The sequence below is a fragment of the Solanum pennellii genome, chromosome 6 (assembly GCF_001406875.1).
Source record: "Solanum pennellii chromosome 6, SPENNV200".
NCBI lineage: Eukaryota > Viridiplantae > Streptophyta > Magnoliopsida > Solanales > Solanaceae > Solanum > Solanum pennellii.
In genome coordinates this window covers 30,073,932-30,086,471 of record NC_028642.1, presented here as the reverse complement: position 1 = coordinate 30,086,471, position 12,540 = coordinate 30,073,932, and the positions used below count along the sequence as shown (strand labels likewise).

At 41.7% G+C, this 12,540-nt stretch overlaps 1 protein-coding gene across 1 annotated transcript; it reads left to right on the top strand.

Moving 5' to 3' along the window:
- The first annotated feature begins 11,245 nt into the window (after positions 1 to 11,245).
- Positions 11,246 to 11,776, top strand: LOC107022245. Its single transcript, XM_015222916.1, has one exon. It carries the CDS (start codon positions 11,246 to 11,248, stop codon positions 11,774 to 11,776), a length of 531 nt encoding a protein of 176 aa, XP_015078402.1.
- The last annotated feature ends 764 nt before the right edge of the window (positions 11,777 to 12,540 follow it).

The following is a 12,540-nucleotide window of genomic DNA, read 5'->3' as shown; positions in this document are numbered from 1 at the left end:
TTTGAGTCAACCCAATAAGCCGATGGACGGGTCCCGAATTTAAAGAATTGAAGAAAGTCGGAGAAGATGGATTAGAAGACCCGTTTTATTTTTTTTGCATTTCGTGCTGTATTTATTTTTGGGCATAAGCCCTTGTCGTCTTTTACTTTACTGTATTTATTTAGTATTAATTATTTGCTTAGTCTAGGACAGGTACAAAAGGAAATGGGTCAAAAACCCAAAACAAATGGGTCCAGAAACCGGTCAAGGCGAACAGAACCCGGATTTGGACCCAAATCTCTTTCCCTCTCTCTCCTAACTTATTTTTAAATATTTAACTGTTTTATTTGTCGTTAGCTCAAGGTTAGAAGAATCTGAACCCCGCAAAACGTCACTTTTGTTTTAACGACTCGACCAAATCAAGTAAATATCTTTAAAGGATTTTACAAATTAAAATTCACTTAGATAAATAATTTTTCACTTTCAAAACAATCTTAAATGATTTTTGACTTTCATTGTTCAAACAACTCTAAAGAGTATTTTTATCGCAATTGTAAGCCCAAATAGTTAGTTGTTGGATAACCGCAAGTTAGCAGAACATCTTAGGTGCTTTCAAAATCTTCCTAAGACTTTAATATGAATTCCCGAACTCCCAAAGATGTTTTCATTAGATTTTTTTATGTTTAAAGTCATTTGAAAGCAAAAGTTTTCTTAATTTTCTCAAAATTAAGTGGTGACTCTCAAAAGTCGAAAACTCTTGCAAAAATAATATTTTCCCAATTTCAAATAAAATAGAAATGGCAACTCCGTTGGGGACCTGGAGGATTATAACCTTAAAACTAACGTCATTTGGCTATTTTTGATAAATTGTTTACTTGTTTAGTTTACCTTAATTTTGAACAATGTTGCATATCATGGCATCTTTCCGCCAATTGGCAAATAGCTTGCATTAGAAAAATGAAAGTTACGTGGCTTTCTACGGCTTTCTTCAGAAATACACAAAAATTTGTTTGGAACTATCAAACAAATAGTTGAAATGCGGTCATCCGATGTTGTTTGGTGGCTTCACTCCGATGTTTGTCCGACTCGGGTAACCGTCAACTTGAAAGTTATTCTAGTAATCCTAAGCTAGAGCGAAATCAAACCCAAAAATTAAGCATTAGCCTAAGACGACTTAATACCCAAGGTGTACTAATTCCATTTAGTAGAAAACCGCCAAAATCGTGTCTAAGGTCTTTGACCTCACGACACATTATATTATTTGACATTTGAATGGTGTACGTGTGAAAACCAATTTGGGGTGGGTAAACCTAACTAGTTTCTGTTTTGCAGATATGGACCGTTTTCCAAAGGTTGACATGGTCGTATCAACGCCACCTTAACTCACGTTATGGTATAATAATATGGACGGGGATCATAGAAGAAACCCTAACAAATACGTGGGTGCATTAACAGAATTGATCAACATGAATGGTTGGCCAGAACTGGTTGAGTTCCTTACGGGATATTGGGACAGCGAAAAAAATGGTGTTTTGATTCGGAAACGCCGAGATTACCCCAACTTTGGAGGACATTAGAGACTGTATAGACACAGTAAGCACTGGGATAGAAAGGAAAGCGAGAAAACAAGAAGACATCTTTATCCCTAATAAGCATTCGGTAGAAAATATTGCTGACTGGTTCAGGTTGGGAAAAGACTTTGCCTACTGGTGCCAAGAATCCCATATGGCATTCAGAGATCTTTATATCCGATTTGGACATGCAAGTTTCTACGCCACTTACAACCGAGAGTTCAAGGTCTCTTACAGAGAATGGAACGAGATTCCTCCTCTAGCATTTGTTGTGGCGCTGTTGGGAACAATGGTCTTTTCTCATGGCCCAAGTTTGAGCATCAATACCCAATTTTTAACACTCGCGCATACTTTGTTCAAAGGGTATGAGAACCAAGGGACAACAAAGTATTATCCTATAGCTCCGGTCATCCTATCCGATATGTATCAAGCCCTGGGATAATTCAAAGAGGGACATCAATACTTCCAAGGGTGCAACCTACTCCTTCAGTGGTGGATTCTCAGCCACTTGGCAAAGGGTGCTGGGACTCGGGAGCTGCATACTCTTGACAACAAGAACACCCTTAAAGATTTAATGACATGTTGTACTGGGCGAATATGGACAATCGGAGAACAAGGGGGAGATGGGCTCAGATTTTGTCCGAATTGAGAGAAGAGGATCTCTAAAGGATGCTTGACCGTTTTATCTCCAAAGAAGTTGTCGTGGAGAGATGCAGACAGATTGTGCTCTCTCTCCCAGGTATTCGTGGAATTTGTCCTTATGCACTCTTTCGTGTCTTGTGACAGTTCGGGAGGAGACAAACTGTACCCAAAGAAGCGTACTATGGCGCTTATGTATACGGTATTGGAGAATAGAGTGCACAATGCGTCTGAGATGTTCAAAGAATGTAAAATTGCCAAGCGTATGGATAAAGACAGCATCGCCCCTAACCGATTCAATGTTGGATACGACAAGGGTTACAAAGAATGCATGTAGAAGGACATACAAAACGTCTCCTCCCAAACCCCGCGTAGCTTTCGCAGCGTAACGGACAGAGAAGCCAAAGCAGTGGCCGAGCTACAAGAGGTAAAGAAAGAGGCCCAAGAGGTGTACTCTAAGTTTGTCGAGAACCAAGATACTCTTGAGAGGGTGACTCAAGAGGTTAAAAGACTGAGGTGTGGTTATGATGATTTCGATACCTGGGTTGAGGAGAAAATCGAGAGGATGTGATACGAAAGCTTGGAAGATAAAGGATGCCTGGGTGAAGGATTCTTGCTGATGCTAAGATATATGTTTCAGCAGTACAAGACTCAGGGGGACGGCAACGGAGTAGGATCATCTGGAGATGCATAGTGGACTTCGCCCCTGCGTGGGTTTTTATATGTATTTATGTTGTTTTTAGCCCCTGCGTAGGCCTGCCATTATGCACTTTGAAATGGCCCCTGCTTGGGTTTGTCTTCAATATTTTATCCTTTATTTTCCCTTTGTGAATATTATTATTCACTAGTGAAATTTATTTTGGGGGGAATTGTTAGTTGGTTCAAATTCACGCGTACATCATTCAAATGCGCTAGGCCTACCCTTGGCACAAAAGGGTCCCTCTGTATGTGTTAGGACGCGATATATGTGTGTTTAACTACTTATGTGCTATGTTGCTATGAATGAGGATATTGTAAACCCACTACTATCAAGAAATTTCTAAGAATATACAGAAGTCACTATTACAAAAGAACGTCCGGCCAAAGTTTCCAATTCTTAAAGTTTCTCACTCAAAAGACCTCCTCCTGTACCACAAATCCTAAAAACACTACTCTACCGTCTCAAAAAGGAAAAAATCACTGCTATGGACAAAGGTAAGAACATCCAGATGGAAATCACTGGAGAAGGACTACAAAGAAATATAGAACATATCACTCAGGAAATTCAAGAAGCCAAGGAGGAAGGGCTCAGAGTCGACATGGCCACCGCAATCTACAAAGCTGCAACTGTGAAGCTGGATGAGGATCTGGCATCACAGATGAAGAGAAAGAAAGATGTTGAGATGGAGACAGAGGAATTGCAAGAGAAGTTGGAAATGCTTCGGCTGAAAGTGCAAGAAATAGAAGCGTGAGAGGCGAGGAAAAATCAGAGACGGACACTCTGTTAGCTAAAAACATGTCACTTGATGAGGAGCTGACAGTGGAAATTGAAGAATTCGCTTCCATTAGAGAAAGGATGGCGGCACTGAGGAAGAAGAACAAAGCCTTCCACAGCAACATGATTGATAAACTTCGGAAAATGGGCAAAAAATACCCCATCTATGAGCAAGACGCCAATAGTGGTCCCGATAACGCTCAACTTGAAGCGACTGAGGAAGACGACGACGAGGAAATCGTCTACAAGCCTCCATTCCTAGGCCGTACGAAAGGAGAAGACTAATGCTGCAACAAGAAGGGAAATGACGAACGAGATGTCATCATTTTATATTTTAAAAGCTCTATTATTGCCTTTCAATTTCCTTGTAATCGTAATGAACGAATGAATGAAAATGTTTTATCTTGTACTCGAACTACATTGGGCCTGAATTTTCCTTGTGAGATATGTAGGCAGCCTCCCCAGGCCCGTCCCCTATCTTTAAAAATTTTCATTCTCTCCTTCATGTGACGAGAAGATACGAAGACCAGATCAACAGACATCAAAGAGCAACTGCAAGAAGATCGTGGCTCAACGTGATTTAGCCTTTCTGAGACAGCGTCAAAACTAAAACAAGCAAACTCCTGCTTGTTAAAAAATGTGTTTCTATCTTCACTCGTTGGTTAAAGATATCCTCAAACAAATCAACTTGTGTGTTTATCTGCTCTTTGTGTGATATTATGCATTTTGTACTCTGAATCTGCACAGACAAATCTGCCTTTGAGTTGTTTTCCTTCTCAGGTACTTTGAAACTGATCTGTGTCGATCAAAAGCTGGAAGATCATCCCTATTTCACCAGATCAAAAGGTCCCGCAGATTCCTTCCCTAGACAAAGCTCAGACAAAGGAAAGACAGTTATGGGGGATAATAACAAAGAAGTGAGTCTTACTGATGTTGTGGTGGCTCAACCCACCATAGCGGACCAGAATGAGTTGATTCTGCAGGTGATGAAATAGATTGCAGAGATGAGGGTAGAGATGCAAAGGAGACATGATCTGCCTCCACCAGGATTTGCTGATAACGCTGCTGATGGGAGACCTCCAGTAACTTCCCTTCTTCAAATATGGATCCAACCCAAAGCCATCCATCTACACCTGCTCAGAATCCGTCAGTTATAGATCTGACTACCCAAAATCCCCAATATGCTTCTGCATCCTACAAAAATTCACCTCCTCCTCAAAACAACCACCCCCAAATGCCACCCCATCCTCAAAATACCCACCATCAAACTGCTCCACCACCACAAAATCAAAACCAAAACACTTTCAATCCCCAAACACCCCACCACCACTTAAATCAGAATACCAATCCTCATACGTACCACAAAATTATCAAAATGCTCAAAATGCTCAGAGTCCTTCTGTAGCTCCACCCTTACCCAAAAGAACCACTTTCCAAATCCCCCTCCCTGCTGAGCACGATGCACGGTTCTGAGCTGGACCATTATGAGGAACAGAAAAAGTAATGGAGGGCAAGGGAAGAGATAAATGTTAACATAAAACAAGATATCAAGAAGGTCATGAAGGAGCTCCAATGCATCCCCGATATCGCGGGGCTTAGTTTTGAAGACTTATGTATTCATCCAAATTTGGACCTTCCAGAAGGGTTCAAGATCCCGAAGTTTGACACCTTCGGAGGAGTGGGCAACCCTATGGCTCATTTGATAGCCTACTGTGAACAACTCGTGGGAGTTGGAAGGGATGAATCTTTACTAATGCGGCTCTTCAGCCAAAGCCTGTGCGGAGAAGCTCTTAAATGGTTCACATCGCATGAAACCAGGCAATGGCCCAGCTGAATGCATTGGCCAAAGATTTTATCAATCGATTTGCTTACAACATAGAAATTGTGCCAGACCATACTCTTTGAAGAAGATAAAGCAAAAATCAACCAAGAGTTATAGGGAGTTTGCCTATAGGTGGAGAAAAGAAGTGGCAAGGGTGAGACCACCCATGTCTGAGAAAGAAATCATTGAAGTATTCGTGCGCGTGCAAGAGCCTGAATATTATGATAGAATTATGTTGCTTGTTGGAGCAATGTTTGCCGAGATAGTCAAGATTGGTGAGACTATCAAGGACGGTTTAAAATAAGGAAAGATAGCCCGTCTAGACGTATCGCCTGGATTTTCAGTGTTGTTGAAAAAGAAAAGAGAGGAAATCGCTGCTGTTTCATATGGGGGAAGGAAAACCCCTAGAAGCTCGTCATATTCCCAAGGTCGCTCTCGACCTTCTCAAAATTCCCACCAAGCTTGCTACACACAAGCTAGTCATCCCAAATATCCTCCAATTTATCAGAATGCTACATCCATTTATCCAAACGTCCAAGCTCAACTATACCAAAGTCCACCCCCGTATTACCAAAATCCATCTCCCATTTACCAAAATCATCCTCCACCCTACCAAATTCCATCTCCCTACCAGGGTGTTGCTCCCAACTGTTCTAATGTGATGTCGAGCTATCGAGCACCCCTCCTGTTTATCAAGTCCAAGCTCCACTATACCAAAATTCCCCTCCGAATTACCGAGCTCCATTGCCAAACTACAAAACACATCCATATCCCAGAAGCCAAGCTCCCCGCCCAAATACCAGAAGTTATCAACAGGTGCCTCCTCCTCAACAAGGCAGTTATAACCCTCCCCGACCCAGATTCGAGAAGAAGCCTTCAAGAAACTTCACTGCGCTCGCTGAAAGCCGAACAAAGTTGTAAGAGCGACTGGCTGCGGCCGGATATATCTACCCAGTGGGGCCCAAACTGTGGATGTCAATTCAAAATTCTACAGACCCGATCAGAGATGTGCTTATCATTCCAGCAGTGTTGGGCATGATACTGAGGATTGTATCAACCTCAAGCACAAAATTCAGGATTTGATTGACCAAGAGGTAGTCTCTCTCCAACTAGCGGCACCAAATGTCAACACCAACCCGTTGTCAAATCATGGGGGCGGCAATGTCAGATTGAGACAGACGATGACTGGTGTGGAACGAAAATAATTACTCCCATCGTTCATGATGATTTGGAAAAGGCTGTATCTTCTTTGAGCATCAAAAAGAAAAAAGAGTTTGTTATTTTGTCACTCGCAAAGGTTGTTGCTTTGGTGCCATCAAAAACTCTTATTAAGCCTAAGTTCGTTATTGAAACGCTGCTGCTCAAGTTATGACCAGATCCGGAAGATGTTACACTCCTGACGAGCTTGCTCTGGGAGGTCAAAAGAAGGATCAGGATAAAATGCCAATAAGCGAAGGAGAAGCGGAGGAATTCTGGAGAAGAATGCAGCCGAAAGATTATTCTATCGTCAAGCATTTGGAGAAGACTCCAGCCCAAATCTTCGTATGGGCCTTGTTGATGAGTTCTCAATTGCGAAAATTGGCTTTGATGAAGGCTCTTGATGATACATATGTACCCGCCGGCACAAGCAGCGATAACGTGGCCGCTATGATTCACCAGGTTATTCGAGGGCACCGAAGCAACTTCTGTGACGATGAGCTGCCTTTTGAAGGGAGGTCACACAACAAGGCGTTGCACATCATTGTGGTATGCCGCAAAAAGGTTGTAAACCGCGTCTTAGTAGATGATGGATCTGGTCTGAATATCTGCTCATTGTCGACACTGAGGCAGTTAAGGTTTGACCTCGAGAAGCTGGAACAAAACCAAGTCAACCTAAGAGCCTTTGATGGGGTTCAGAGAGATACATTGGGAGCAGTGAATCTGATCATCCAAATGGGTCCAGCAGAATTCAGTGCACAGTTTCAAGTATTGGATATCGATACCAGCTATAAAATTCTGACAAGGCCTTTCATCCATATGGCTGGAGCTGTCCCTTATACTCTGCATCAGATGATGAAGCTCGTTTGGAAGAACGAAGAGCTGGTTATTCATGGCGAAGGGAGTCACTCTGGCAGACAGGCGCTAATCATTGATGAAGTATCGCGAGGTACAAATTTCTTCACGGTGGAGCTGGTAAATGCCACAGGTGAAGACTTTTCCCCACAGACTCCCATGCCTGCTGTGTACGAGATGATAGATACTGTGATGCTTCAGAATGGTTTTGAATCGGGTTTCGGATTGGGAAGAAATTCCCAAGAAATTATTGAGCCTATTCCGGTCCTCGTCAAGGGAGCCATATATGGTTTAGGGTACATCCCCACAGATGATGACATGAAGAAGAAGAAGAAAAATGATCAAGCATTGGCTAAGCCGATCCCACATATGTATCAATCCTTCCCATTCCGGGAGTATGCCGAGCATGAAGACCTTGGGGAAGGAATATGTGACCTCTTTGAGGATATCGATGTTGTTATTGAGGAAGAGGTCGAGCTAGCTGGTATCCGCGATGCTGAGCCAGGAGAGATGCTGCAGAACTGGACCTCCACGCCCATACTGATCCCCCGAATTCCTCGATAGAAGGGCATCATTTTATGCATATTAAAATCGGTAGTAGTCCGGAAGAGGCCCGAGACCCACCATTTTGCATATTTTTAAACTGTTTTAAATTTTTGAATTTCAATCGTGATGTTCAAAGAAGGCAACATGGCCCTATGCCATGGCCAAGTTTGCATTGTTTTTCAATTTGAATGAAAGCCTCTTGTGTTTTTAAACTTTATTTATTTGTTCATCTGTTATACTTTACTTTGTAACTTTATCTGTTTATGGTTTCAGTAACGTAAGTTTTACACCTGCCAATGTCACGTCATGTCACGAGCTGAATGAACAAAATGAGGCTGGTGATGACGCGGTTGATGATTACGAAGAAGAAAGTGAGGAACCAGAGTATGTTGCCAAGGAATTCCGGCAGTTTGAAAACCAACATAAGTGGAATCTAGAGGAAACAGAAACGGTAAATCTGGGAGACGTAGAATGCGTTAAAGAGGTTAAGATAAACATCCACATAAATGAAACTCAGAGAAAGGTCCTGATTCATTTACTCTTTGAATACGTTGATGTGTTTGTCTGGGAAGTCGGTGACATGCAAGGGCTGAGTACTGACGTTGTATCTCATAAACTATCGATCAACCCGGGGTTTGACCCGGTGAAACAAAAAACGTGGAAATTCAAGCCTTAACTGAGTTTAAAGATTAAAGAAGAGATCACCAAGCAGATAGAGTCTCGATTGGTGGAAGTGACAAAATATCCAACTTGGCTGGCCAATGTTGTTCCAATGGCAAAAAAAGACGGAAAAATCAGGATTTGTGTCGACTACAAAGACCTTAACAAAGCTAGCCTGAAGGATAATTTTCCGTTGTCGAATATTCATAATTTGATTAATAACTGTGCTAAACATGAAATTCAGTCATTTGTGGATTGTTACATAGGTTATCACCAAATTTTGATGGATGAGGAAGATGCAGAAAAGACAGCTTTTATTACACCTTGGGGTGTATATCATTACAGAGTGATGCCATTTGGCCTCAAGAATGTTGGTGCTACCTATATGAGGGTTATGACGACCATATTTCATGACATGATTCATAAGGAGATTGAAGTGTATGTGGATGACATCATAATCAAGTCCCGCGAGAGTTCGACCACTTGACACATCTAAAGAGATTCTTTGATTGTTTGCATCGTTACAACTTGAAGTTAAATCCCGCCAAATGCGCTTTTGGAGTTCCAGTCGGAAAGTTGTTGGAATTTATAGTCAGCACAAGGGGTATTGAGCTCGACCCTTCTAAGATTAAAGCAATTCAAGAGTTGCCTCCACCGAAGACGAGAAAAGAAGTGATGAGTTTCTTAGGGAGGTTAAACTACATCAGTCGATTCATAGCTCAATCAACCGTGGTGTGTGAGCCTATTTTCAAGCTATTGAAGAAAGACGCCCCGACAAAGTGGACTGAAGAGTGTCAGACTGTTTTTGAAGCTATCAAGAACTATTTGTCCAATCCACCGGTATTGGTTCCTCCGCGGGAAGGGAGTCCTTTGTTGCTGTACTTGTCTGTCTCAGATAGTGCATTCGGATGCGTACTTGGTCAACACGAGGAGACAGGAAAGAAGGAAAGGGCTATCTATTATATAAGCAAGAAGTTTACTCCATATGAGTGTCATTACACTTTGTTGGAGAGAACGTGTTGTGCTTTGACATGGCTTGCCCAGAAGCTGAGACATTATTTGTCTTCCTATACTACATACCTCATTTCCAGAATGGATCCACTGAAGTATATCTTCCAGAAGGCGATGCCGACTGGAAAGTTAGCTAAGTGTCAAATGTTGTTGAGTTATTTGATATTGTGTATGTGACTCAGAAGGCGATAAAAGCATAAGCTTTGGATGATCATCTTGCGGAGAATCCCGTTGATGAAGAGTATGAACCACTTAAGACTTATTTTCATGATGAAGAAGTGTCATTTGTGGGTGAAGATATTTATGAGGCATACCCTGGTTGGAGACCTGGTTGGAGATTATTCTTCGATGGAGCGGCGAATCATCAAGGTAAAGGTATTGGGGGGTTTTAGTGTCAGAATTTGGGCATCATTACCCCATGGCAGCTAAGCTCCGATTTAATTGCACGAACAACATAGCTGAATACGAATCTTGTGTTCTCGGGTTGAAGATGGACATCGATATGAATGTTTACGAGTTGTTGGTTATTGGAGACTCAAATATTTTGATTCATCAGGTTCAAAGAGAATGGGCTGTGAAGAACCTGATGATTATAACGTACGTGCAATATGTGCAGAAGTTGTGCAAGAGGTTTCGTAAGATCGAGTTTAGGCACACTCTCAGAATACAAAATGAGTTGGTTAATGCTCTGGCCACCATCGCTTTGATGATTAACATCCTAATATAGATTATATTGATCCTCTGGATATAGAGTTGAAGGAACATCAAGTCCATTGTTCTCATGTTGAAGTAGAACCGGACGGTTTGCCTTGGTATCTTGATATAAAGAAGTATTTGGAGTCTGGAACTTATCCCGAAGATGCTAAGTCCAACCAAAAGAAGTCGATACGCCGTATGACTCTTAATTTCTTTCTGAGTGGAGAAATCCTTTATATGAGGACTCCAGATTCGGGTCTTCTCAGATGTGTCCATGCTGTCGAAGCTGCGAAACTTGTTAAACAGATACATGCTGGAGTTTGTGGCATGCATATGAATGGGCTCACTTTGGCAAGAAAGGTCCTTCTAACCGGGTATTTCTGGATGACTATGGAGAATGATTGTTGTAAGTTTGTGCAGAAATGTCATAAATGTCAAGTGCGCGGTGATTTGATCCGAGTGCCACCTCACGAGCTTAAAGCTATGAGTTCACCTTGGCCATTTGTAGCTTGGGGTATCGATTTCATCGGTCCGATAGAGCCAGTCGCTTCTAATGGACACAGATTCATTTTGGTTACCATTGTTTACTTCACCAAGTGGGTGGAAGCAGCTTCTTACAAGTCGGTAACCAAAAAATTTGTGGCTGATTTTGTTCGCAACAATCTAATATGTAGGTTCGAAGTACCAGAGTCAATCATTACTGATAATGGTGCAAATCTCAACAGTCACTTGATGAGAGATATATGTGAGCAATTCAATATTACTCACCGAAACTCAACTTCTTATCGCCCTCAAATGAATGGAGCTGTGGAGGCTGCCAATAAGAACATCAAGAATATCCTGAGGAAGATGATTGACAATCACCGAGGTTGGCATGACATGTTGCCATATGCTTTATTGGGTTATCAAACGACCGTCAGAACATCGACTGGAGCTACTCCGTACTTACTGGTATATGGAATAGAGGCAGTCATACCTGCTGAAGTTGAGATAATGTCAATGAGAATCATCCAAGAAGCTAAGTTGAGTAACGCTGAATGGGTTAGAAAGAGAATCGATCAGTTAAATTTGATTGACAAGAAGAGAATGGTTGTCGTCTATCATGGTCAATTATATCGACAAAGAATGATTCGTGCTTTTCACAAGAGAGTAAGAGCCAGAATTTTCGAAGTTGGTCAGTTGGTCCTGAAGTGCATTTTCCCTCATCAAGACGAATACAAAGGAAAATTTGCACCAAATTGGCAAGGACCCTACATGGTTTGCAAGGTATTATATGGAGGTGCTTTGGTCTTGTCGGAGATGGATGGCACCGCATGGCCGAAATAAATCAACTCGGATGCTGTGAAGAGATACTACGTGTGAAGCTTCGGTTTGTATTTCTGTTATTTAGTTGTAATCATTCTGTTTGCTGTATTTGTTTTGCTTAAATTTTTATCACTTTGTAATGAAATACGTCTGACCTGAATTCTCAAGAGTGAGATACGTAGGCGGCCTATGTCGGCCTCGATCGGTTCTCTTTGTAAAATTTTCTTCTTTTGGTAACCTTTAAGGGGGAACTACGTCTGATTAGATCCCTGCCTCAACGGGATACATAGGCGCCACAAGGGTTCGGTCATATCTCTCGTAAGATTTCTGTTCCTCTTTATAATAGAAACTGGGACAGAATTTTTTAGAGGGACTCAAAAATTCTCGAGAAGAAGATCTTTCCTCAACAAGCCAAGACTGAAGATATTCCAAGATTTGCAACTGGGACAGAGTTTTTGAGAGGATCTAAAAAATTCCACAATTTACTCAGCGACAGTTGAAAGATAAGCCGTTACAATTAACTGGTACAGAAATTTCGCGGATGACCTCAAAATTTCAGCATGGATCTACAAGTCGAGAATGACTCTGAAAACTCCCCAGCGAATAATCAAATAAACCTCCAAGCATCAGTCTCAAAGAAGTTTGTTAAGCCTGATGTGACATGACTTGGCAGTGATCTTTTTCAGATATTATTTCTCGAAAATTTATTTCTCTTAAATTTTTCCCTTTTACGTTTCATTTGTCTTGGCATAAAATATTTTGTCTTATCTATCAAGAGTCGAGAG

Coding starts and splice junctions, on each gene's coding strand:
- LOC107022245 (XM_015222916.1), top strand. CDS start 11,246: ATGAATGGAGCTGTGGAGGCTGCCAATAAGAACATCAAGAATATCCTG.